A 27,476-nucleotide genomic window follows, 5' to 3' on the forward strand; every position below is an offset into this window, starting at 1 on the left:
GTGCTGTGGACCCTATCTAGACTATACTATCAATTACCTGAGACGAATAGTCCAAGACAGACATTGTACACATCAGTTTTCCCAGGTGGCATGTACCACAAATGGTAAAGGCCTCAAACTACAAGTAGCAAACCCTACTAACTAAAATAACACAAAAACAGCCACATGTTCAAGTGAACGCAGCATATTATCCACACCCACACAACTGATTATCGAACTCAAACAACCAGAAATCATATTGCAGTCTGTGTTGGAGCACTCGAGACCTGGGAGCAATGGTACCCAAAGCCTGTCAGCATTGAGAGGTCATCCTATTCGCAAAATGCAGGTTACATAAATCACAACAATTCTTTAATGTTTTTCATCGAACAGTTCCAGATTTGAGTCTTCCATCCTTTCACTTGTTTCTCTGCTAGCATATGTTTCACTAAAGGCAGTTTTTAATTGTAACTATCGTAGATCCTCATTAGCACTGCACATTAAACTAGTTGCAACACCTACAACTTAGCTTTTCAGTATACAGCATACAAATGTTTTACGAGAACTGAGTGACTATTACTAAAACAAAATTGAATATGTTTGCCATTTGTACTGCTCATATGAAAGGGACCGGAGCAAGTGCAATGCAAACCATAGGGAAAGCTAATTACACACAATGTTGACCTATTTACATAGTGACACAAGCAAATAACTTGTCTTCTCTTTTCAAACTTGTTAGGTCCAAAGCCGTTGAAGATGAGATATAATGTCTTCTTTAACGTATTTAGAAAGATTAAATATTTTAAAATTGTAAAAGTTAAATTATTTCTAAGGAATAGTTGTTATTTTATCTTAAATGTTCACACAGTGGTTTCATCCATTTGTTCCTAGCTTACAAATCTTTCTGTAAAGTGACCTGGGCAAAATCTGTTTGCTCCACTCTATATTACACAAGTAGCAAACATGGTACAGAGCGGACACTTGGTTTTTAGGTCTCGCTTAGGCAGCGCTTGCACTGTCTCGTTGAGACATGCAGTATACACTATAGCATGGAAGCTCCACCCACTCTCCACTCATAATTTTCATTGGCTTGTGTCTTAAATGCTGCCTTCCGATTAGGCTTGTTAGTCCCTCCTTATGATGGACATGTTTTCACTTGTGTCCTTCCATGGCTATTGGCCCCTTTACTGCACAGACTACTTTCTTCCAGTGCCTCCCCCACCCCTCCAATGCCTTCTCATGCCCCCATACTATTGAATTGTGCATTGCCAATGCTTGTTTGTTTGGGTCTCTTCCCCTCTGAGATCTCTCTTTAATTATTTATGATTAATGCAGTGCACGTCATGGCTCGAACCCTGGGTTTTTGTGTCTCTCCCGACCCCCAAATCGCTTTTTATTTATTATGAGGTGATACAGACAATGCTTGGGCTTGAACCCTGCTCCCCAGCTCCAAATTCGGCAACTTTATATGTTAAGCCACCTCGTTGCTGCAAGACAAGCCCCTTAAAAGGGTTTATTTTTGTTTCCCTCACCAAGTCACCCTCCCACCATGCACTTTCTCGATTGTGCGCATCTCACGTTTCAAAGGTATGCAATTACCATCATTGAAATATGGCCACTAAAAGAGAGTTAGGCTTCTTTCTAACTCCTCTTTAATCTGATGACAGCAGCACTCCTTGCATCTAAGTTCAGGTAGGTTTTCAAGCGGCCCCTGCTTCAGTCTATTCTTATCAGCCCATGTTGTGACCTCAGTGTGTTTGTTTGTAGTGTGTGGTTCGAGTCGCCGCCTCTGTTCTTTTATATGCAGTACTGTTTCCTCTCGGTCACTGAGTGGCATCTGCTGCTGTAAATCCTCATCTCCGAAGGACTGCATGTGTAGGGGCAGGTTCGATCTGACCAGGCGTGGCGACTCTGCACTGCAGCTTTCTTTGAGTTGTGAGGGCAGTGCTGCTGCTCCAGTACAAATAGCAGCCTCCCTTCCTTAGTGAGAATGGAGCATGAGGAGCTGGAGGCAGCTGCAGGCTAAGCATGGGGTGCCTTTCCATTTGCTTGAACTGAAATGCAGAACCTTGGTGGGTTTATGGAGGAAATCCAATTAATCAAAGGCGAGAAATGTTTGTATAATGAGTCCCGTGCCTAGAATTTGAATAACTAATATAAGGCTCCGTGGATCTGTGCTTATTTCGCGGGACGCGCTGTCCCCGTTCCACGACTGTATTTTACAATGCAAAGACAGGATTCTCCATAAATATGTCCCCTCTCCTCTACATTATAACACTCCTGTTAACTTTTCCTTCTAAAAATGCAGAAGCGCCTCAGAAATCTGTGGTCGCAAAAAATTAAATACTTCAAAATATAAAATTGCCAGGGACACAGGCAAAGGAACAGGCACACACACACGTCTTTTCTGTAGTTACAGTAAAAAGCGCTCTCTATTGATCTATTTTTGGAGAAGTCTGTATGGAACCCATGAAAGTACGACATGAAAATAAATAAACAGTGATAAGCAGCCAATGAAATTTGCATAAACAAGTACTGAGTACTTACCTGTTGTCAGCAAGTAAGTAGTGCCCCAGCAATAACAGGTAATGCAGGGTCCGTGACATCAGTGTTTATAGAGCGAGGGGAGCAAGCTACATCAGATCTAGGTGCGTCTCTGATCAAAGTCACAAATAGAAATGTAAAATGAATCTGCAGAATATATGCAGTTCATGCAGGCACAACGCCAGCACGATGGCAGCAGCTGCATTAGGAGGCGAAGTGGCATCAGTTTTGGAGACCGAGGCGTGAGTGCTACATTAGAACTCAGCAGCAATTTAACATTAGCATACAGACTAGATGTAGGTCGTGCAGGCATCACTAGTTGGAGGGCGAGGGCTGCGTGATACATTAGAACCCAACAGAAATATAACATTAACATTCAGGATATGTACTGGTCTTCCAGCCAGGGTGACATCGGTGTTTATAGAGTGTCTACAACACGCTGCATTAGAGCCAAACAAGTCCAGTGACGTCCAGAATTAATACAGGTCGTGCAGGAACTGGGGTGTGGAGAGCCCATGTGTGATGTACATAAATGTCAAATGACAACACCAATCAGATAGTTATCGAACATTAATATTCAGAAGGAACACAGTTCATGCTGGCTCACAAGGAGGCATGGGTTTCATCAGCACATATAGGGGCGCAGCGAGCACAGTGTAGTGTATTCAAACAGAAAGCCTGGTTCTCTCACCTGTTGCCTGTGTGGACTGACGAGGGAGCTTTGGACTGCGAGCACGCAGGAGCTGCTCTTCCTTCAACCCTTAATCAACTTCTTGCGGAACCCGCTCCGCGGGTCCCGCTTCGCCTTTGGTTCTCCGCTAGCGCTGCTGGAAGTGCGCTGTGACTGCGAGGACTGCATCTAACAGAGCCTCTGTGGCGGTGGTGTGGGCAGGGCTGCGAGCGTGGTCAGGCGAGGACTTCAAGTCCCAGGAGCGCCTGACCCTCGGCATCACCAGCAGCTGACCCGCTCTCCCTGCTGGCTCCTCCCCCGCCTCAGCGCGGCTAAAACCAGCGCGTCAGTTTCCTTGCTTGTTCTCTCACCTGTTGCCTGTGTGGACTGACGAGGGAACTTTGGACTGCGAGCACGCAGGAGCTGCTCTTCCTTCAACCCTTAACCAACTTCCTGCGGAACCCGCTCCGCGGGTCCCGCTTCGCCTTTGGTTCTCCGCTAGCGCTGCTGGAAGTGCGCTGTGACTACGAGGACTGCATCTAACAGAGCCTCTGTGGCGGTGGTGTGGGCAGGGCTGCGAGCGTGGTCAGGCGAGGACTTCAAGTCCCAGGAGCGCCTGACCCTCGGCATCACCAGCAGCTGACCCGCTCTCCCTGCAGGCTCCTCCCCCGCCTCAGCGCGGCTATAAACCTCCTTCGTGACACCGCAACGCGGGAGCGCGCCGGGAGAAGCCCGGGACAAGGGCGGGGCCGTCAGAGGCCGAAGAAGGCTGGGCTGGGCCCCCCCCCCTTGATTCTCCGGTATCAAATTAGTGTGTTGTTGTATCCACAGGCTCGTATTGCATTCTAAGGTTTTGTTCATTTGGCGTCTTATGTCACAATTGTTATCATTTTATTACTCTCTCCTTTTAATACAGTCTCATGACGGCTAAAAAACTACGCTCTGGGCGAGTGATTGTGGGGAGATCTGGGTCAAAAACCAAATCCAACCCCCTAAGGAACAAAATTGCTTCTTCCATGCAATTGAAAGGTCAATGCCAGCTATTCAATTTATGGGACAAAGGGAAAGATAAACCCACTGATTTGCAGTCCCCGAATGAAATCCCAGGATCTAACGAATCGGTGCCTGTTAATGGGGTCATTGATGTTTCCTCTAGTTTAAGCTTGGTTGCTAGTCAATCTTTGCCTATTCTAGTTAGTCCTGAAGTACTAAGGGACTCGCCTTCGGCGTCAAACAACGTACATCTGAAACAGAATGTTCCCCTTGAATCTTTGGGTAATAAGCCCTCAAAATCTGACAAAATTGTCCCCTCCCAAGTTGTACTAATGGATGCTCCTAAAGTTTCAGTGAATACTGATCTTTTTTCATCCGAGTTAGTTAAATCCCCTGTAGTAGGGAATGATTTTACACTGCCTGACATTGATTTAACAGCTCATAGGGCGCGGGTGGAATCGTTACAGGGGATCCCTAAAGGTGAGCCTTTAGAGGAAGCAATAACGATTTCAAGTACCGGTCCTCTAAGTAGCACACCCTCTAATAAATTAGATTTTTCCCTTCCACAATTAAATTTTACATCTTGCTCAGGTCCAGTGTTGAACAATTCAGCTGAGGGGTCTCCAAATATTAATGGGAGGTTAATTTCTAATTCTTTGTCCTCTTTAGAATCAATTCTTTCTTCAATTCTAAGTTTACTTGAAAAGTTTGTGGGAGGTTCGGAATGTATTTTTGACACTGTAACGCAAATTTTGCAAGTTCTCTTGTTAAGTAAAAGGGAGTTAGTGTCAGATCTCCCCATACCATCGGCTTCTCTGTTGGTGCCTCCGAAAATAAGCGCTCTTTCCGCTTCGGCAGTTTTGGATTCAGCTCTATCTTCTCCGCTGACAGAAGATCAAAAGGAAAAGAAGCCTGTAGTTCTCTTAGCTGTCTCCAATCCTTCCAAAGTGGTTTCGGCTGGCGCTAATTGTATAGCTCCAACTAGTGACAAGATAGAGGTAATAGCAACATCCCCTCCCATTCCTAAATCCGAAATTCCATCCCTTTTTCCGATATTCTCCTTGCCATCAAGTAAAGAAGAGGAGATTCCTAAAGTAAATACGGGTTTGATGGGAAAAGTGAGCCCCTTGAAATACAAAAAGAGTAGAATGAAGAAGAGGAAACCCATCCGAAGGTTCGCTAAAAAAAGACAGAGGAAACTTCTTTTTGATAAGAATGCTGAATTAAGTATAGATGATTCCTCGCAGGTGGAGCAGTCTCCTACCTCTCATGTAGAAGTCAGGGTTGTCTCGCCCAATGAAGACGCCCCTTCCTCTGGTTTAGGTCCTATAAGCTTTACTAATCCTTTCCTTCCCAAGGTTTCCCACTCTTCTGCCAATCCTTTTTCTTATTGTAATGTTAAAGCAGGATCTTGTCAAGTTACTTCTAAGGTTACCTCTCCTTCTGTCATCCCGTCCCCGTCCTCCTTGAATCCTACAGCAATACCTTTTCAGGTTCCATCCTCAATGACAGTTATTGTCCCAAAAGATAAAATAAATGTGGATACGTTTTATCTCGATTTTTCCCCCTTATTTGAACCAGATTTAATTTTAAATAGATCCGCCCTATTGATCTGTTTTAAAGAGATCGAAAGTTTGAAATTAATTCAAACGTCCGATCTAGACATTGTACTTCTCCTTAACTCCTACATGGGGAAACCATTAAGATCAACAAGGGTGAAATTTCATTCGAAAGTTGTGTTAAATCTTGTTCTACAGTGGGCAGAAGAATTACAAGTTAGAGGGATTGATGTCATGCCATACTTTGGGGAAAAACGTACTCAAAGTATTTTTGCTAATTCTTTACTATTACTTCCCTCTAATATGGGAGTGCCGTTGTCGGATTGGTCTAATCTCAGATCAGAGGACCTAAAAATTTGTGTGGCTAGGAATGAAAGGCTAGTTTCATACAAAAACCCTCCCCTTAAGCAGACAGTGAAGGATGATCAATCTAAATGGAGTTGGTTACCCTGTGTTCTAGCGAGTAAATCAGCTCCTGGTTCTAAACAACATTCCAATTTTTAACAGAGAGCTGAAATTTATCTCATGGAACTCTGCCGGATTCAAGGATTATAAAGAGAAATTGGGTTTCCTACATTCTCTAAAAGCAGATATAATCTGTTTGCAGGAAACTTGGGTTGAAGGAAGATTAGCTTTGGAAAAAGACTATTTTGTTTTGGATTACAGTGCAACCAGCACTAGAAGAGGCCATTCCAAGGGAGGGTTAGCATGTTTGTTATCTAACAGATTGCAATGGAACTATTCACATTATCTAGATCCAGGAAAACTGTTTCTAGCAATTACGCTAAAAGATGTATTTGAAGATTGCCCTAATAGATTGTTGATTGTGGTAAACATTTATATCCCCCCCAATTGTAGTTTTAATGCTGGTCTAAAAACTCTGTTCACTTTTTTAACTAAAGTGTTGGATATTTCCCCAACTCCGCATGTGTTAATGTTTGGGGATTTAAATTGTAATATATCCAACTGTGGGTTGGAGTTGTTTAGAAATATTCCATTGGAAGAGTCTTTGAATATACCATCAGCCCAGTTTCCCTCCAAAATTAAAACTAACAAAAGAGGTAAACTTATATTAGATGGTTTACTTAAAGCTGAATGCTTAATAGTAAATGGGAGGCTTCCATCTGACATCCCGGCAGCTTATACTCGTAAATCTAATAAGGGAAATTCTATTATTGATTTTATCACGGTAGATTATGCCGGTTTTCACCTATTGAAGGATATGAAGGTCATTGAGACTAATCTTAGTGACCATAATGCGTTGATGCTTTCTGTCTCCATTAATCTTCAGAAAGTGGATCCGTGGAGTCTGGATATAGATTCTGTGAATTTTGATTCCAGCTCAGGGAAATGTTTTTGGAACCCTTGTACTGTTGAAAATCTGGTGCCTCTTTTGAATTTTACTGTTGAGAATTTACCCCTCTGGGAAGGGAGAGAGCTGTTGTGTTTTAATAATTTTTTAGATTCTGTGACTGCTAGTGCAAAAAAGAAACCAGGTGTGAAACAATCCCTCGTAGTCCCTCATTCTTTACGGGCTTTAAATAGAGAAATAAACAAAGTTGTAAGGGGGCAATTTTTACTCTTCTCTCAAGAAGCTAAGTCTAAGTTGTTTATTTTAAAAAGAAGGAGAGTTAGGCTTAAGGCCCGCTTAAAACGTTCTAAGGAAGATGCCCTCTGGATCCAACTGAGGGAAGCTTCTTATAATGGCCAAGCCAAGACATTCTGGTCCTTAATTGGCAAAGGTTGTGGTACCAGAGCCAGTCCTTCGCCTATTGCCATTGAGGAACAGGTGTGGGTTCATTATATCGAGAAGTTGTACAGTAACAATAATTCTCATGTTTTTAATGTTGATTCTGATAATGTCTCACGTATACTTGACTGTCCAACGGAAAAGGAAATTGAATGTGCCATTAAGAATATGCGTTCCTCTGGGGCGATGGGTCCTGATAAAATCCCAATTTCAGTATTAAAAAACCAGAGTGAACTTTGGAGCAAAATACTCTTTCCAGTGTTTAAATTTTGTTTCTCTAGCGGAACAGTCCCCCCCTCCTGGAAAGGAAGTATTATTGTCCCTTTATATAAAAAAGGGGCAAGAGATCTACCACAAAATTATCGCCAAATTGCCTTGCTTGATGCCATTGGTAAGGTCTTTGCAAAATGTGTGCTTACTTTAATGAATCAATGGGTATCTGAACATAAAATCCTTCCCATGGAGCAAACAGGTTTCAGACAAAATCATGGAACTTTAGATAACCTGACTGCATTGCAAGTTATCAATGAAAAATATGTGAAAGTCCGTGGTGGTCAGGTATATGGCGCCTTTATTGACTTCTCCACCGCCTTTGATAAGGTAGATAGAATTTTGTTGTGGAGAAAGTTATCTAACTTAGGTATGCCATCATTCCTTATTAAGTTAATTCGCGCCCTCTATTCTGACACTTGGTGCAGAGTTCTACTTGGAGGTGAACGTGGTGTATCTAAATTAATCCCCACTTCCAACGGGTTGAAGCAAGGTTGCCTTTTGGCTCCATTGCTATTTTCCTTATACACAGTTGATTTACCCATCACTCTCTCTGCTTGCACCGGTATTGCCCCGTCCTTGGGTGGAGTTGCAATTGCATGCCTTATGTATGCAGACGACATCCTGATTTTGGATCTCACGCCAAAGGGCCTGAATAATCGGTTGCATGCACTCTCTGATTATGCTGAAAGCCATTTCTTATCAATAAACACGGCAAAAAGCAAGGTGATCTGTTTCTCCGGTAGAAAGAATCCTAAATGCCTTAACTATCCATGGGTTGTAGGGGGGAAAACACTGGAATGTGTGAAATCTTATACCTTCCTAGGCAAAATTGTCACTTATAACTTAAGTGACAAACAACACATTGACACTAACTCTCGTAAGGCTATTTCGCAGGGAAAGAGTTTCGTTTCCCTGTATAAAGCCACAGGTAGAAGGCATTTTTCTATTCTTTTAGATGTTTTCAGAGCGTAAGTTACGGCCTCCCTGTTATACGGAATTGAGTTAGTTGATCTAAAAAAGTGGAGTTTTTTAAACTCTGCGGAAGGAAAAATTTTACGTAGTTTAATGTCGGTAGGTACAGCAAATTCAACTGCCTCCTTGAGACAGGAACTGGGTTTACGTAGCAGTTGGGTTCAAGGTCTGGCAAGTATCATACGTTGGGTAGTAGCTCTATCTAAAGGTGAACCTAATACCTTAAGAGATCTTATAAAAAATGAATTATTAGGATCTTTTAATGACTTCTCACTGATTGTAAAAAACTTCAGATTTGCTGTGTTACAATTGAAATTGGACGAGGAGACTTTATTCTTATTGTCCTCTCATCAATTAAAAACTGTTCTGAGGTCAGCCTCTTGGGAATTGGGGTTTTGTCAGGATAGAGACCTCTGTCTAGCGAAAAAAGGTTGTACGCCTGTTATTGAATCTTATACCCTGCGGAAAGCTCAACCGTATATGTATTGGAACATCTCCCATGGCGCCAGGCGCCTGGTATATTTACTAAGACATAATTTGCTTCCGCTAAAAGTTCTACATGCCAGCTGGTTTGGTCATTCGGCATGCTGTGATCTTTGTCAATTGTATGATCAGGACTTAGATCACGTCATGTTTGTTTGTCCTACACTGATGCCTTGCAGGCGTAGATGGTTAAGACCAATTTGCTTACAACTCAACATATTATCTGCTTCTTCGTTTAAGGCAGCCTTGATTAACCCACCTAATGAAATGTTTGCTTTTAAACTGTACAACTTTTTAAAATGTTTTTTGGACCTGTATTAAGATGTCTTTTGTAATTGTGATGGAATAATATTTTACGTATTTCTTGTTTTGTATGTATATGTTGTTTTATGTGGACCTCATAAAGAGTTCCTTATCATAATAAAATAAACTTGAAACTTGAAACTTGAAACTTGAAAGCCTGCATTTCTATCAGCAATGCAGATAATGCATAATGCACCTGATAGCCTTGTTTCCATGAGGAAAAAGAGCACTATGCATGAAGATCAGATAAAATTCTAATGTTATTGTGATCCATAAATACAGACGATGCATGCACAATGACAGCAGCGCTTGCACGAGTGCAGTTACTGCATAATAATTGAACAGATATCTAACTTTAATGCCAGAGATAACTATAGGTGTCAGAGTGACCTCAGCACGTTTATCACTATGAGAACATTCTTATATTCAGACAAAAATCCTGCATTGATCAATGCAGTAATGAAAGGCATTCAATGCACAGTGGACAAGATAGTTGACATTTGCGCAAGTGGGTCTACACTGTGTGATAATGAAACAGACAGTATGCAATGACAAGTTATAAAACAAGCATTTGCAATGCAACCGGTCTCACATTTACGCGAGTTTCCGCTATTGGCATTGTAAATAACAATGCCTTTTATTTTTCTTTTGGTTTTTGAAACATAAATAAAACGCATTGTCATTTACAAAGCCAATAGTTTAACTTGTGTAAATGCAAGACTAATTGTATTACAAATGCTTGTTTAATTGTTCCTGCTATTGCCTCTATTTAACTTTCTTGATAGAAAACAACCAGCAGAGGTCAGTAAAGTACAAAAAACCGAGCTTTGGACTATACCATTTCCTGCTGAAAGGCAATATTTCTCTCCATGTGTTGCCATACCTGGTGTGTCACGCAGTTTGGTGCATACTTTCCCTCCATGTTAAAGAACAGTAGATGTTTCAGCACCCAGGCTAATGTGCTGCATAACTAAATACATCTAAGGTCCCAAAGGCGAGACCGTTTGCATTGCAAATGCTTGTTCGATTTATGCACAATTTCTATACTTCATTTGCTTGTGCATTTGCTTTCTTGAGTTTCTTTCTAATTGTAGTTTTGTCTGTAGCCAGTAGATGGCATCTAGATACAGTGCAGTCGTCAACGTTCTTCGTAAGTAAGTTTGATTGTGCAGACGGCAAGCACTGCATTTTAACATCGAAAAATATAAAGAACTTTTTTGATTTAATTTGTTGTCAGTCTCTTCTCTTATCAAATCATTTAGCTACTGCTCCTAACACAGTCAAGCACGCATATCTTCCACCTGCATCAAAACAGAGTTCAATAATTTACCAGTGCAATAAATGGTAAGGCAATACAGAAGTGACATAAAATCCTCAATGAAACAAGCCACAGCTAAAGTAAGGTTAGCTTCGTTATCAAAATCTAAAAACCCCTTAAACTACACAGTTAGAATTGAATGAGGAAATCTTAACCCACGCGAACGCAATCAAAAACATGACACGCCCTGCCTTTTGTGAACTAAAATAACAATACCTGATTACATATAAACACATATATCTGGAAATTACAATGTATCCATGTCAAAGGTACGATGTAATTTCGCATCATCTGTGGAGCCATGCCCAGTCCATTATGAGGTCATAGTGTGGGTAAATTGTGGTTTTAAGGGAGGACGTGTGAGTTATGGTTTTGCAGATGATAACTGGTGAATTTCATGGTGTTTTATATGTTGATTAACTATAACAACGTTTTTATTGTGTTTTTCAGTGAACATAAATATATGTGTATTTATATTAGAAACACACAGATATAGTGAAGTTGTGGTTGCTTAAGGAAATCTTACTGAAGTTGGGGCAAACCATAATACACACCCCCATGCAAACAAAAAACCCACCCCAAATGCAATGTCCATGGCCTCACAATCTTTATTTCACTAAATAATAGGACTTAACTTCGTAATATCATTAAATAACCCATTTCCAAACAACGAAATTATACTGTCAGTAGTAATGTCATCTATAATTTCAACATTAGGGTGACATGTAATGTCACTAGTGACGTCATCTATCCCGTTTATTTTGTCATCCGAGACATTGTGGTGCGGTCATGAACATTGCATTTGAGGTGCCAGTTATGCTTTGGTGCACACATGATAGATGCAGCATTTTTTTAAGGCATTTACATTAGAGCAATATATATTTTAAATAAAGTTACATAGATAAAACTCACGCATTCATACATGTAGACACCCTTCTATAAATCTCCACAGTTCCTGGTTTACTAGTAAGAAAATATGTGGGTGACACCGCAAAAAAACAAATAAAAAAATAGATTGAATTTATTCAAAACTGAAGAAAAAAATCAACATAATATTTTTTTTTCTTACTTACCAGAGTAGGGGCATTGATAACTGAAACATTGAACCCATATTGAAAGCTACCTCCGATGCCCACTGCAAAGGCAGCTAAAAAGAGGTTTTTGCTCGGAACCTATGGAAATACATGAAAAAATACTTTACATTTAGAAAAATATAAACAAATAGTCTTTACAATTCAGATGAACAACAGTTTCAGGATTTCGAAAATGCTTATCGCATTTCTTACCAGATTACATCAGCTGCTCATGGGACACTTTTGAAAATACAGTCATGGTTGGATTATTTGAGTCTACCTCGAAACTGCTCTATTACTTACTTCATCATCTACTACTTCATCTATTACAATCTTCATTACTCCGGGTCCCGTTGTCCTCGTCCCATTCATTGATAATGTGGAGATAACCATCTCCGCGACAGAAAAAAAGACCAGAGGAATGCTGGGACCCCAATACTGCCCCTCCCACCGGGAGTACATAAGCAGTACTTACCCAGCATCCCGCCTGTACAACCAAACCCACACAGGAATGGCGGCCGTCCGGGAGGGAGGAAGGGGTGTATGAATGGTACGAGGAAAACGGGACCCAGAGTAATGGAGATTACCGATAAGTAATTGAGCATTACCCCCAAGTCCCTAAGTCCTCGTCCCATTCATTGACAATGTAGAGAATACCAAAGCAGAAAACCCGGCCTTCCGAACCCCTAAGCACACCCAGGAAACCACACCAAATGCAGCGACTCAAGGGAGCACAGAAAGAGGGACCCGCAGGAAGCAACCGGCCAGCAACCCACAACAGGACAGCAGGGACACAAACAAGGACCGGAAACAACCAAGAAAAAACAGAAGGCCAGAGCCATAACAAGGAGGCAGCCAACCAGAGAAATTGGAGACAGAGCAACCAGTCCCTAAACCCAAAAGGACAGAGCCAAGGAAAGCCACCGGACAAGGCCATGCCACCCCAGAACCACCAGGAAGGAACACAGGCCCCGGGAGCCGCACAGACGCAGAGCAAACCCCGGCCGCCCCGGAGAAGGCAAGAAAGAAGCCAAGGCCGGGCAACCGGGCACAGATACAAGCACAAGCACCAAGCCAATAAGGAAGGAGCCACAGCGAGGGCCCAGGAGCAGCAGAAACCCCAGGAGGCCAAAGCCTTACAGGGAAGAAGGCAGCAAACCTCACCAGGCCCGAACACAAAACTCCAGAGCAGCAGGGGCAGAAGAGGCCAACCCCAAAAACAACATCAGACAGCTGACCAAACAACAAAGAGGCCAGCAAAAACTGCAAAACCAATAAAGGGAACCGAAAAGGCACAGTCAGGTCGGGGACAGGGCCAACTCCCACAACCCTAGAACCCCCAACCTCAAAGGGAGGGAAAAACCAGGCAGGGCGCAAGCCCAGGGCAACCAGGAACCCCCGGCAGAACCCAAACAGGAACCAACCAGGCACGAACCCGCCAAACCACAGGAGGCAGACAAGAACAAACCAGGAAGCCAGGACCGGAGCCAAGCAACCTGCCAATGCAAGAGAACCCCAAAGCCCAACCTGCCCCCGGAAGGAGCCCATGCAGCGCACAAGCCGAAGCAAAGGGCAGGAAGGCCGCAGAGGAAACAGCCAAAGCGGAACCTGGGGGAAGCAGAGAAGCCAGAGGCACAAGCAGTACCAGACTCTGGACAATCAGCCGCCAGGAGAACACACCCCCAGAGCGGGCAAGAAAACACCACCCAACCCCACCCCAACAGGGCGGGGGGCACGCCGAAAGGCACCCCACTCCGGGAGCAGAACCCCAGGGAGCCAGCAGAGCAGACATGAGCGAGCCAGGACACCAACCACCAGGAAAGGGACAGGGGAATCAAGGAAACACACGCCAGAGGCAGCACGGAAGCCACAGGACAGCCAGCCAAAACTCAGGAGGCACAGCCGGAGGCCAAGCTGAACCGGCCCCCAGCCGACAGACCAGGAAGAACAGGAGGCAACTCCGGACACGACAATCCTGAAGGAAAGCGAAGGACGCAAACCCACCACCAACAACGTGAGCCGGAGGACGAGGCAGAGGCAACTCACCAAGCAGAGCCAGCGGGAGCCAGAAGGGGCCACAGAACACCAGGGCCCCACAAGCCTGAACGAGACCAGACGCAACCCAGGGGCAAACAGAGCGGACACACCTCCAGCCACAAGAAGGGCCAAACCAAGGAGGAGAGCCGGGGGAATGAAAGAAACTGGAGCCCAACACCAGCCCAATGAACCAAACCTGTGAAGAACAGTGGGCAGGACCATGCCCACGAGGGTACACACGGGCACAGCCGAAACACCAACTTATCAGGCCAGGAAACCCCGAGAACGCCCAGGGCAAGGAAGCAGGGCCAAAAGAAGGCTCCCAGGGGGAAAAGGACTGAGGGGGAGGGGGAAACAGGCACAAGGCCAAGCAACCTCACCAGAATCCCAGGGAGAACAACAGAGGAGCAGGAAAACGAAGTGCCAAAGACCAGGACAAAGCACCCGCAAAAAAAAGCCTGGCCCAAACAGCAGGGACAGGGATCTCGGACCCTCAAGGACCCCCCATAAAAAGGAGTAAGCACAGGCCTACCGCCAGATGGCACGCACCACCGCGGGGAGGGTAACCGTAGCAAGAACAACGCCCTCCCCAACCCTCCACCAGCCAAGGTGCACCACCAGCCAAAACGCCAGAGCCGGAGGGGCAAACATCCAGGGTGCAGGCACCCTAGGGAAAGAAAAGACCAAACCACAGTCAACAGCTAGGCTGTGATGGGGCCCGGGGGCACCAAGGCCCCCAATGGAAAGCTAGAAGCAGACCCCAGGCGCACCGCCCAACCACCAAAAGGAAGAGCACACAGAGGAAACAGGCCCCAAAAAATACAGGGACTGAACACCAGCACCAGCCGCGAAACAGGAGGGCACATGCACCAGACATAAGCACCCAGCAGAAAGGGGCCACCGCAGGAGCAACCACAGACCAAGCAGCACCACCGGCGGAACCAGGAGACAGGCAAAGCCCAACCCAAAGAGAAGGCAGAGACCACTGAAGCAAGCCCCGGCCAACAAACGCAAGCATGCGAACAGTGGAGAGCCCAGAATGCCATGAAGACGAACCAGGGCAACCCCCAATAAGCAAGCGGAGCGCAACAGAAGGGGAACACAAGGGCCAAGCCAAGGATTCCACGGAAGCCAGGAACCGTGCAACCGCAAGAGACAGCAGCCCCCAGCCCGGAAGAGACAAGCATCTGGACACGGCGGCAGCCAGCCAGACTGCATGAAACAGCCCTAAGGACAAACACCACAGGACACAGGCAGCCAAAGCCAGGGTGGAAAAAAGAGCACCGCACATGCAGGGTGCCCCGGGCACAAACCCCTGCACCCCCAGGCCACACAGGCACACAGGGCTCCCAAGAACAGGAGCACACAGAAGCCAGCACAGCAGGAGGGACAAGAAAGGAAAACCAGTCCCCCCCCAAAGAGAAGACCGACCACGCCAAGGCACGCTCAGCGGGCACAGAGCCACAGACCGACCGGTACCGACAGCGGGACGAACTTCGGACCAAGACAACAGAGCCGCCACACCCAAAGATCGGGCCCGGGATCACCAGAGCACGAACAGGAGGCCTGAAGCCGAGGGACCAAGGAGCAGGGCACCAGACCAGAAACATGCAAACCACAGCAAAGCATGAGAAACTGCTCCAGAAGAAAAGAGCCCCAGTAAACCCAGATATCAAATATCAGTCACATTTTAAGATTCGCATTACTGTTCCATCCTGGATGATCCGTACCTTATAGCGAGTATTTCAGGCTCAAGATCCAGAAAGCGCCCTCCTCAAATGTCCGCCCTAAGATTGATGACCCCCTCGCACAACCCTGGAGGCAGATGCGGCCGAGCAGGGTGGAACCAGGGGGAGCGGGCCTAGGAGCAGGGAGAATAAACAGGGGGAGGGAGGGCCATGCAGCGGAGAAAGGAGAGCACTTGGAGAGAAAGAGATACACGAGGTGGAAAAGAGGAGAGAAATGATGAGGGAGGTAAGGGCATGGGCGAGGCGAAAGGCAGAAGAGAGGAGGATGTGGCGCAATGGCCAGAGCTCGCAACTTTGGAGCTGGGGAACCAGCTCGGCGTCTGCACAACATATGTGATTCTGGACAAATCACTTAATCTACAACTATCTACAGCGCTGAGAAGAGGCAGATGCGGCTGGTCAGGGTGGAACCAGGGGGAGCGGGCCTTGGAGCAGGGAGAATAAACAGGGGGAGGGAGGGCCGTGCAACGGAGAAAGGAGAGCGCGTGGAGAGAAAGATACGCGAGGGGGAAAAGAGGAGAGAAATGATGAGGGAAGTAAGGGCATGTGCGAAAGGCAGAAGAGATGAGGATGTGACGCATCCCAATCACGTTGTTTTGATTAAGTTTGCCGTAGTGGTGGTTTCTCCAGCCTCCCTGCCCTGCACCGGCAGCTGCTGCCTGCTGGGATAAGATACATGAATATTTCACTATGGCGGTTGCTAATCGGGTACAAAATACGGACTTTAGGACAGCTGATATTCGTGCATAGAACGCTAATTGTAGGATTCCATATCCTATTTCAATTGGGCATAGAACAACAATTATAGGATCCCACGTCCTATCTCTACTTCAATCGCCACTCTAGCGGACCAGAAATGCGTCATGTAGCTAAGAAGCGAGGGACCTTTAATAAAAACGGGGATGTTTTTCCTGCCGTTCGTGGATGCAATTTACAGGCCGGCTGTTCAGAATATGGCAAACTTGTGAATATAAAGGTTGGTGCAAAGAAATGGTTGTGCCATTTTACTTTATTTTATGGCCTGGGAGATGTATACTTAAACCATATGTCTGGTTAATGTACTCAATTCCTTACATGTATATCTTAATTGGGGATAGCCGGGATGCACAGAAAACAGCAACACGAGAGGGGACGGAAGGAGGGGGCAAGGGGGGACGGACACAAGGATGCAAGCACAACAAGGAACGGCTGTTTTGATTAAGTTTGCCATAGTGGTGGTTTCTCCGGCCTCCCTGCCCTGCACTTTATGCCTTACCTCCGCCATAGTTGTCGTGCCGAGGGTCACATTGCAAGTCACCGGGAGAGCCGGGATGCACAGAAAACAGCAACACAAGAGGGGACGGAAGGAGGGGGCAAGGCTCGGACTGCCTCCGCCTTCTGCACGGGTCTTCCAGCGCCGCATCTCGTGCCGAGGGTCACATTGCAGGTCACCGGGAGAGCCGGGATGCACAGAAAACAGCAACACGAGAGGGGACGGAAGGAGGGGGAAAGTGGGGGACGGACACGAGGACACAAGCACAACGAGGAACAACGAGGAACGGCTCACCTTCACTGCGGGTGACAAAAAAATGGCGGCCGCAAGCTTCCGAATTTTTCGGAATCGGGGGCGTGGTTTTGTGGTTCTGAGTGACAGACTTTGTCACTGTCTAAAGAACAGCAAAACTTACGCCCCAGAATCCGAAAGAGACTGGGCTAAATTAGAGTGACGCATCTCTCCTCCAATGGCTGGCCTCCGTTTAGGAAGCCAGCCAATGGAGGAGAGACGGGGCAGGGAGGCAGGTTAAACCGCACTACTAAGAAACATTAAATCTCCGACCCCAGACTGCGCAAGCGCAGCCTTTAGGTCCTCGACCTAAGAAGGTAGTAACTTTTAATATGTATCAAAGCAGAAGTAAAACACTAACAGATTACTGATGAAAATATGGCCTACATTCCTTACAACTCTATGCTCCTGGGTCAAGCAATTATCTTGCCTTTTCAAAATATGCTAGGATCAGGAAGATCAGAGGTCATTTACAAAATCCCTAACAACTCAACACATTTTCGAACCATCTCAGAAATATCCCACTTTAGGTCTTCATTAAACGTAAGCAGCCTCTCAGGGATCCATAAAGAGTCATTAGGCTCAATCATGAAACATAACAAAACGGACTAAGACACACCACTCCACTTCTACATGGGTAGGGTCGTGTAGAAAAAGCAAAGGCAGTTTTACCCCATTTGATAGACGGACACTCCAAAGATCAAAAGAGCTTGCTTGGTTTGGGATTTTAACTTTCAACAGACGCTGCCAATCTTAATTCGATAAAACCTCTTAACTGCGTACCAAATTCCAATTTTCTTTTGAAATTCCTATAAATTGTCCAAGTCACATCTTATTTGAAACAATCACTAACTGAACCAACATCAGAACCGCCTCCGTCACGGACACTTTGGTACAAAAACAATCTCTTTACGCAGTAGACAGAATGCTCTCCCTCACTAGATAAATCACATATCCTTTGTACTTTCATGCAGCTGCCCTTGAAAGCCCGGTGTACCTTTTAGTAAGCATGTATGATTTTAAAGCATTAAAACTGAGCACACTCAACTATCACCAGCAGTCTCAAAACTTCAGCATTTAAAGAAAGGGCTACAGCTTTACTTAATCCACTTTACACGATATATGCCGAAACCTTTAATCATGTACGTTCGTTGTCACTGTATGCACAAATAACATGAACAAATTCATTAAAGAGAATCCCTTTCTTTGAAAACACAGTGAAAACAAACATTTTAGAAACACTTCAGTATAAACACTCCACGTGATCCTGTGAAATGAAAATTAGTTACGATGGCCGTTCTCAACCAATTTTGACAATGTTTTCCTATGTTTTCCTATGTTATTTCGGCGCTTCGGATTCCACGTACTTTTCTATCTTGACAGTTTTTCTTGCCTCCTTTCCCAAGCAACCTATCGAGCCTCTGAGAACCGTACTCTACATAAAACGACATTTGACACAAACCTGGATATTTCGAACCTAACAAAGTGTTAAAATTGTGAATGCAATGATGGTTGTTTTCAGCACTATAAAGTGTGTTAAGCATATTTTCCTATGAATAAACAGTGCCATTGGGGTCTATGTCCGCGGCTGCAGAAAAAAAACAAATGAAACCAGAAATACTTAATGGCCGACACGAGAGGGGACGGAAGGAGGGGGCAAGGGGGGGATGGACACAAGGACAGAAGCACAACGATGAACAACGAGGAACGGCTCACCTTCACTGCGGGTGAAAAGAAAATGGTGTCCGCAAGCTTCCGTATTTTACGGAATCGGGGGCGTGGTTTTGTGATTCTGAGTGACAGACAACGTCACTGTCTAAAGAACAGCAAAACTTACACCCCCCAAATCCGAAAAAGACGGGGCTAAATCAGAGTGACGCATCTCTCCTTCAATGGCTGGCCTCCGTTTAGGAAGCCAGCCAATGGAGGAGAGACGGGGCTGGGAGGCGGGTTCTACAGCGCTACTAAGACACATTAAATCTCCAACCCCAGACTGCGCATGCGCAGCCTTTAGGTCCTTGACCTAAAAACTTCAGGGCAGGAATAGTAATTTATTTCATCTGGCATTTATCGAGGCGAAGTTGGGCCATTACATAGGTTTTTTAAGGGCAGCCGACTAACACTTCTGTCTCCAGCTACCCAAATGTTATGCCAGAAGGCATAGCGGGGGAAAACGGAAAGAGAGGAGAAGAGAGAATGAATAGATGGAAAGAAAGAGAGAGGAATGGAGTGGGGCTGGTTTGTACATTTTGGCCAGGTCTGCCTTTAGCTCCCAGATCGGCTCTGTTTACATTTTTGTGTTCCCATAATGTAGGCCTTGGACTTGAGAAGAGAAGTTCTCCAGCTCACCATTGAAAGGTTAACATATCTAAGAGAGCCATTTTAACTGTCCCTAGTGGATAGAATAAAAAACAGGATAATAAATGTTCATGTGCATTAAATGGCGCAACTTCATATAACAACTAACTATCATTCAATTTGCAAAGAAGGGGTGTATGAGCCATTGGCGACCACTCACTTAGTCCAGTGGATAACATCCCCTTTAGAGTTCATTTTAGAGCAAAGAGTTTACAACTCGAGCAAAATAGCTGTAGATTTCGAAAGTAATGTTCAAGTGGAACTAAATGTTCCAATTAGTAGCAAGCTGCTGGGTGCTAGCCAGTACTTGATGTGAGAGTATGGCATTTTGGGGCCAAGAGGGCCTACTGGCACTTTTGGTTTCCTTTTCAGACATTCTCGAGAGTAGATTTACCACCTGGCCGGTTTTACACCGACATGACCAGAATGTTACTGTCCCAGCCAGTATAAACATTAGAAAAATCACCTAAAGCTGCTATGTTTCCCCTTATCTGTAACCTGATTTGAACAGTAAATGTTTCTGCTTCTGAGCAGAGCTTTGGTCATTATGTTACATATTAAGCTCTGGGCTGCTGGTGCTTTACAAATGGGGGCAAAATGCAGTTCTAAACCAAATTCAAAATGCACTTCAAAAAGATCATGGAGCATTATTTGGCCAGTGCAGTGTAATCGTTGTTGTTAACTAACTAATCAAATATCTTGTGAGTTCCTTGGAGATCGCTGGTTTTCTATCTATTTGTTGAAACTTTCCTTGGGCACGAGCTGTTACATTTTTCCGAACCCTTTGTAAAATCTCGGGTTCAGCTATGCAAACAACCGTAATGGGCACAGAGGGAGCACAACATGGTGTCAGTAGAACACTTTGATCACAGAGAGAGCACAACATGGCGTCAGTAGAATACTTTGATCACAGAGGGAGCACAACATGGCGTCAGTAGAACACTTTGATCACAGAGAGAGCACACTTTGATGACAGAGAGAGCACAACATGGCATCAGTAGAACACGTTGATCACAGGGAGTACAACATGGCGTCAGTAGAATACTTTGATCACAGAGGGAGCACAACATGGCGTCAGTAGAACACTTTGATCACAGAGAGAGCACACTTTGATGAGAGAGAGAGCACAACATGGCGTCAGTAGAACACTTTGATCACAGAGGGAGCACAACATGGCGTCAGTAGAACACTTTGACCACAATTTACTTCTTGGAACAAAACCGACACAAACCATGTTTTTTTATCTGTTTGTATATTTGAGGTTACTACCCGTGCAAGGAATTTTAGAGTGCCTTAGATGACGTATGAGGTAATACTTTGTCTTGGACATTAGAATTTCCTCTTTTAACCATTCTCTGAGCCTTATTTGACTGTACCATCTTCAAGTCATCCAGGAGGAAGCTGGGGCCTCCCTAGAGTGCTTGAGACATTCGTCTTTGTGCCAAGCAAGAACAACTGAGATTAATTCAGGCATCATTCCATCACTTTTTTGTGTTCCTACGATCAGGCAGTAATGCTCAGAGATATTCCAAGACCTGCTGCTCCTGTTCATACCCACACCCCCTACATCACAGGATTTTAGCTGGTATTTGGTATGTCTGCTTGGCTTATCTGATTTCAAACGAAATAGTAACAGGCACACGTATTGATGTGGCAAGCACGTATGACTCATGCTTTGCTAACTCAAGCGCAAGGTGGCTGATGTGTCTATAAACTTGTAGTGTGTGACTGCTGTCTCTATACTTGCGTTGTGCATCAAGCCAGAGCGGATCTAGTCAGGCTGTATCTTGATAGCCGTATGTGGGTAAACCTAAATATCTGACACTGTATTCCGTGGATCTTGATTGATATTACAGGATTGCATTCTTAGAAGTGCATCTGTTTGTAACGATTTAGTAATATATGTACAGCTACACTTTTGCCTAAGAGATCTGTCATGAGTTCTGGCCTCCAGCAAGTCATGATATTTGTGTGTGTGTGTGTCGTAACATTTAAATTGCCTCCAAGGACCTTCCCCTAGCACTTATGTCTCCCTGACTCTTTGGATGGAGTGGTGACCAAGGTCTGCAGTACACACAGAACACACACATTCTGTTCTAATCATGTGTCAAACCCAGTGGCGGCAGGTGACATTTGAAAGTGGTGAGGCATAACAGAACTGTGGTACTGCTCTGCGGCGAGCGAGCCCGACCCACCTACAGGGGGTTCTACTGGTACTCCCCCGAGAAAAGTTTGAAAAAAGAGTGGGCAAATGGTGCATTTTCAAGCAAATTTGAGAAAGAGGTGACAACCAAGAGACAATGCCTAGAGTATCGTAGTGCCCCTTTTCAAGCTCCCATTATCAACACACTTGCTATTATTCCAGCATTGATGTTTGTACCCCATTCAGTGTTCCAGTGTCACTGTTTCTATGTCAATATGCCAATGAAAATATCGGTACTGCCCTGTAATTCAAGACTACTGGACAGAAATAACAACTAAGCCAGAGAACATTACTGGGAGAACTAACACAATAACTCCAGTGCACTATATTATGATTAATGCACAGATCTCGTAGAATGCTTTGCAGAAACAACAGCAGAAAAAACAAGATTTTCTAAAGCCAAGAGGATGGCATCCAGTGTCAGACCTCTTGGATTTGCCAATGCGCGTTACGAATGGTTTATTTCACTCCTCAAGATAGCACAGAAAGGCTTTGCACCAAATATCCATAAGAGTGACTTTGGCACAGTCGCCTTGCAAGTAATGCTGGCCATTATGTAAGGTGTCAACATCATGTAGGAACAGGCCGATAAATGAATTTCCATAGAGAGTCTAGAACAAGATGACAAATTAAATTGGGTAAAAATAGACCCAGTACTCTTGGGCACACATACTCTTTGTCGAAAGGGTAGCTAGACACAAATACACATTGCATGTCTACAACAGAATATCACTGTTCATGACTGCTCGAGCACACAACAGCATCCAGAAAGACTTAGGCCCCAACAAGTGTTGCACAGAATACAATGAGGCTGCAAATATCATTGCCAGCCAGTGTCCCCATACTTTATTGCCAGCTACTAGAGGTTAACCTTCATGGAAGTAGAACTATCTGAGAGGACCAGTTTCTTCGAGAAGAAATATCACTTGGGATTCCCAAACATATAGAGAAAAGCTCCCTTTTATTACCTGCTGTGGCTGTAAATGGGAGTCGGTAGGCCGGCATGGTGGTGGGTGTGGGCACGATGGCTGAGGAAAGTGGCGGGCGTAAACCTGCATTACATGCTTCCCCATGGCTTAGAAGGGCGTTGCGGTGGGCGAGGTAGCCTAAGCCTAAATTGATTCTATCAGTCTGGTGATGTCCTTTGTCCCAGGCACAGACCTGTAACATTGAATTTAGGGCCCTGTCTGGATCAAGTAGCCAGCTGGATGAATGAGTCATGTGTGAAACTCAATGGTGCTAAGAGCTACAGGACTATAAGTTGGCCATCGTGTCAGCCAAATCAGCACACTTTTCGGCAAAAATACTTGGGGCCAGTTGCAAATCCAAAGTTATCTTCTCTATTGTGGATGAGCTGGTCAAACCTGGCCGCATTACCATTAAATCTCCCCATCACAATCTTTGTGCGACTCTCTTAACAGTTATTTTATCAACAAAATTACCACAATAAAAACTAGCATTCCTGTTGCTATCACTATGCCACACCCTGTCACAGTTGCCCTCAATTGCTCGCTCTATTTGGCATTCCCCATCCTCACTGAGGATATTTTCTTCTCTCTGTTAGGGAAGGTGAAGTCAGGTTCGCCTCAGGATTGTTGCCCTCCTGATGTCAGCTGTGAGATTTATCACAACATTCCTACACCCCCTTTAGCCCTCTTGAACAACTCCCTCTCCTCCGGAGTGTTTCCCCTTTCTTTTAAAACAGCGGTGATTTCTCCAATCTTGAAAAAACCTGGTTCAGATACCGGCATCCCTTCCAACTTTCGTCCAATTTCCCTCCTTTCCTACTTGGGGAAAGTCTTGGAAGCCTATGTGGGTAGCTGTTTGACTGACTTCATCGAATCCTCTCACTTCCTCGACCCACATCAGGCCGGCTTTAGACCCAGCATTCCACCGAGTCTATCGCCTTGGCCGTTCACGAGGAGTTAAGAAGGGGGGCTGATCAGAACATCTCTCAGGCTTTGGTGCTCCTGGATTTGTCGGCGGCGTTCGACGTGATAGATCACTCCATCCTACTTGTGTGGAATTTTAGTACACGAGCTGAACATCATCTGCGCCAGCTTGTCACCCACGTACAACATGCACGACAGCCATTTTTGGTATCATGGTCTCCCTGTCCACGATCGATCGCCAGCGTGCTCCCCTGACCCTACGAGCATCCTCCGCGCGCCCTGCCCCCCCCCCTCCCTCACATGGGCAAGTCATAAACCTTCTTCTTCTGCATGACTCTGTCCTTGGGAGTCACGCTCGCGCCTGACCAACACCTCCTTTCCTTTCATGAATACCCCTCTGTTGGTAAACTCTCCCTCCGCGCTTGATTGTCCACGCGGCATGAATACCTCTCCTTTGATGACCCCTTCCCCCGAGTCCGATTGTCCACACAGGTCCGAGGCCATCGCCTAGCCGGGAGATACAGTTTACTGCCCCCTATTGTATGGAGTCGCTCCTCTTCAAAGGACCCACTATTGATCATGGCCACCCCACCCCCTGGGATACGATCAGGCGCACACATCCTAAGAATCGACGGAACACCCAGCTGCGTGATAGCCCCCTCCTATTATCAGCAGGGTGAGGACCTCTATTGTGGATGCATGTGGGGGTGGGTCTGACACGAGGATTACGGGGATGTCTTTTTATAAGTTCAAAGAGTTTTTATACAATAAAGAATGTTCACATGTCATAAACCGGGGTATAAGAGGCCAGGCCTCAGAGAGGCTGTTAGAGCACCTCGAGACGATACCTTGTTGTCTGATCTGATGTGTTCTGCTCCGTCGGAATAAAAACTTCTGTTTCCTGCCTTCCAGTCTCCAGCGCCTGCCTTTTTGTTTGGTAACTAGAGTGGTATAGAGGCGGTTAACGCCGGGCAATCTCGAAACAGGCCATCAGCTCCACCCTTTTTCTACAATTGGCGTCCCAAAGCGTGGGGCCCATCAGCGACACGTGGGTCCAGTGGGAGAGGTCCCGACGACAGAGTGAACGACTGCAACGATCGGGAGAGCTCCTGTCCGATAGACCCTCGTCTGACAGCCGATCATCCGAACTTCACTAGTTCTGAACAGACCTCTCTCGAGTGATCTACGGTCCTGACTGGGAACCATCAGAGTGCCGCGAACATCACGAAGAATAGAGGACGATCGGGCGCTGGATTCGGAAGACAGGAAACTGTCCATGCGGTCCGGGTAAGGTCGTGTAAACGCGACAAAATTACGAAATGATTGTTTGATTTGGATAATACTAGTATTACTCTTTTGTTGGTTCTTCTGGAGATTCACCGTCTGCAAACGGAGAAACAACAGGCTCTCTCTTTGCAAACAGTGAAGGATAGGTAACGCAGACTTTTGTCCCCGTTGTAATCCGTCGTGCCTATCTTCCTCCCCCACTGTTTTCCCGAACTGTTGTTCGCGGATTGTTGTCTGGAGATTCTCTGTCTGCAAACAGGGAAGAACAAGGTCTCTCTTTGCAGGTAGAGAAAAAGTAGGTAACGCAAACTTTTAACCCGTCGTACCTACTTATTCTCCCCACTGATTGTTTGATTGACCGTACATTAAGTGTTCAGTATTGGTTCTTTTGAGGTATTCACCGCCTGCAAACAACGGAGAATAGAAATATTCTGTCTAGTCTTTGCACGCCGTGATAAGATAGGTAGTGCAGACCTTTGTCCCCGTTGTAACCCATCATGCCTATCTTCTCCCCACTGATTGGTAGCCTGTTTAGCCCGGACCGCTTATTAGAGATGAACCATCCAGCTCCACTGGAGGGCACCCCTAATAAGGACATGTTCACTAAGCATGGACTAGTCGCTATAGCTTATACTAAGTTATGGCATAAATATACAAAGAAGAACCCCGAAAGTCAGTGGCCACTGATAGGTTCCTTTGATGATCATAAAATAAAAACATTAGAAATAGCGCTCCAGAAAAATAAGACTATGCCCACTATGCTCAATAGTATCGGCATGTGGCGCAAAGAAACGGAACAACGAAGAAAAAGAGAAGAAGCAAAAATAGGGAAAGAATTACGAAAGGCAGCCCACCTAGCCGCTAAGCAACTAGAAGAAGAAATAAAAGAAAGAAAGGAAGCTACACAAAAACAAGAATTAGGGTTGACAGGTCAATGTCCTGTTAGGACCCCCTCTACGCTCTACCCTGAATTGCCCTCCAAACAACGGGCGAACGATGAGTTACTGCTAGGTCCCCCAATCATCTACATGCCCCCTCCATATGCCCCCTGCCAACAACACCTGCAAGCCCTGAGTGCGAACGAGAGCGACCTTAGCGCTAGTGCACCAGCCCTCACGGCCTCCGCACCAGCCACATTAGCAACACCGCCAGGTGACCCCGAGGCTAGCAAGCAACCACCAGCCAGACCAAATAGGTTGAGTAAAGATGAGCGGGATGGGATTGACAAAATAGCAAAGACACTAGTAGAACGGAAGGAGAGCAAAGAATACACAATGAACATGTATAATTCACATGCCGACAGCCACAGACGGCATTTCATTTTACGATTCAGCTACCACACCCTGAACTCATATGAGGATAGGTATCAGAGTAAGGGCCCCGCTAAACTGACAACGCTATATAGAAAGATTGATGTTGGAGATGGGACTGAACGTGATGCGACGGACCTCTTCATGCAAATGCTTGAGGTCTTCCGCCACCTCACGGAACAGAAACCAGAAGTCAAGGTTACAGTCCCTGAAACAACCGAGTCCTCAGTAGAAGTAGCCAACACTATGATGCCCATCAGAGAGGCGGCCCCTTACTGGGTTCCGCCACGTGGTCAGGGAACAAACGACGATATTAACAATGCAGATGCAAAGGGGAGGGTTGTGTACAATTGGGTTTACCAACCATGGGACCGACAAGATATCTTAACCTTTAGACAAACTCTGCCCGATTTAAGAAAGAACCCGACAGCATTCTATACCGAATTAGGCACAGCCTTGGGTTCGACGATAATGACTTTAGCGGACATTGACTTGTTTTTCGGGTTATGCCTGCCAGCTGGCGTGTGGAAGCAAATCCGGAAGGCTGACCACACGGATCTGTTCGGACATACCTGGAAGCAACTCAGTGAGCTAGATAGACAGCGAGAGCCCGGAAGGAAACCAGTAAAGGACATATTAGAACTCCCAGACAAATTGGTTCAGAAGTTAAAGACACTGATCCCAGAGAAAAAGGTAGATTGGTCGGTAGTCACGGCCTGTCGTCAGAAACCCCAGGAAGATGTATCGGAATACTTCTCCCGATTCGAGACAGTGTTCTCCGACTACAGTGGCCAAGACATGACCACCGCAACCGGACAACACCTGTTTGTGCAAAATTATGTAAAGGGTCTATCGCAAGAGGTCTCCCAAAAGCTTCAGACGAGTGAGAGTAGTTGGGGGGCCTCCAAACCCGCAGCTATCCTTCAGATGGCTTAGTATTACGAGCACCAGAAGAATGAGAGTGATAGGGCATCCGAGAAAAAGAAGAAAGATTTGAAAGAAAGAGTGATGATAGCCCAGATACAAGGTATAGCGGTCGGACCACCCCTAGAAATCCAGCTCCCAAAGACCACACCCCGACACCCCACATTGGACGTAGAGACATTAGCGGGGACCAGTGTGCCTTCTGCAAAGGATTCGGTCATTGGAAATCCCAGTGTCCGGTTCTGTTAGAGATGAAC

At 45.6% G+C, this 27,476-nt stretch overlaps 1 protein-coding gene across 2 annotated transcripts in view; it reads right to left on the reverse strand.

Moving 5' to 3' along the window:
- The window catches only part of LOC147679581 (solute carrier family 2, facilitated glucose transporter member 11-like), a 318,984-nt gene that overhangs the window by 161,186 nt on the left and 130,322 nt on the right, over positions 1-27,476 (reverse strand). For both annotated transcript variants that reach the window (XM_086943164.1, XM_086943165.1), the window contains exon 2: positions 11,918-12,016. In XM_086943164.1, coding sequence (XP_086799290.1) covers positions 11,918-12,016 — 99 coding nt within the window. The remainder of the gene's footprint in view (positions 1-11,917; positions 12,017-27,476) is intronic.

Source organism: Lissotriton vulgaris, chromosome 11, assembly GCF_964263255.1.
Source record: "Lissotriton vulgaris chromosome 11, aLisVul1.2, whole genome shotgun sequence".
Taxonomy (NCBI): Eukaryota; Metazoa; Chordata; class Amphibia; order Caudata; family Salamandridae; genus Lissotriton; species Lissotriton vulgaris.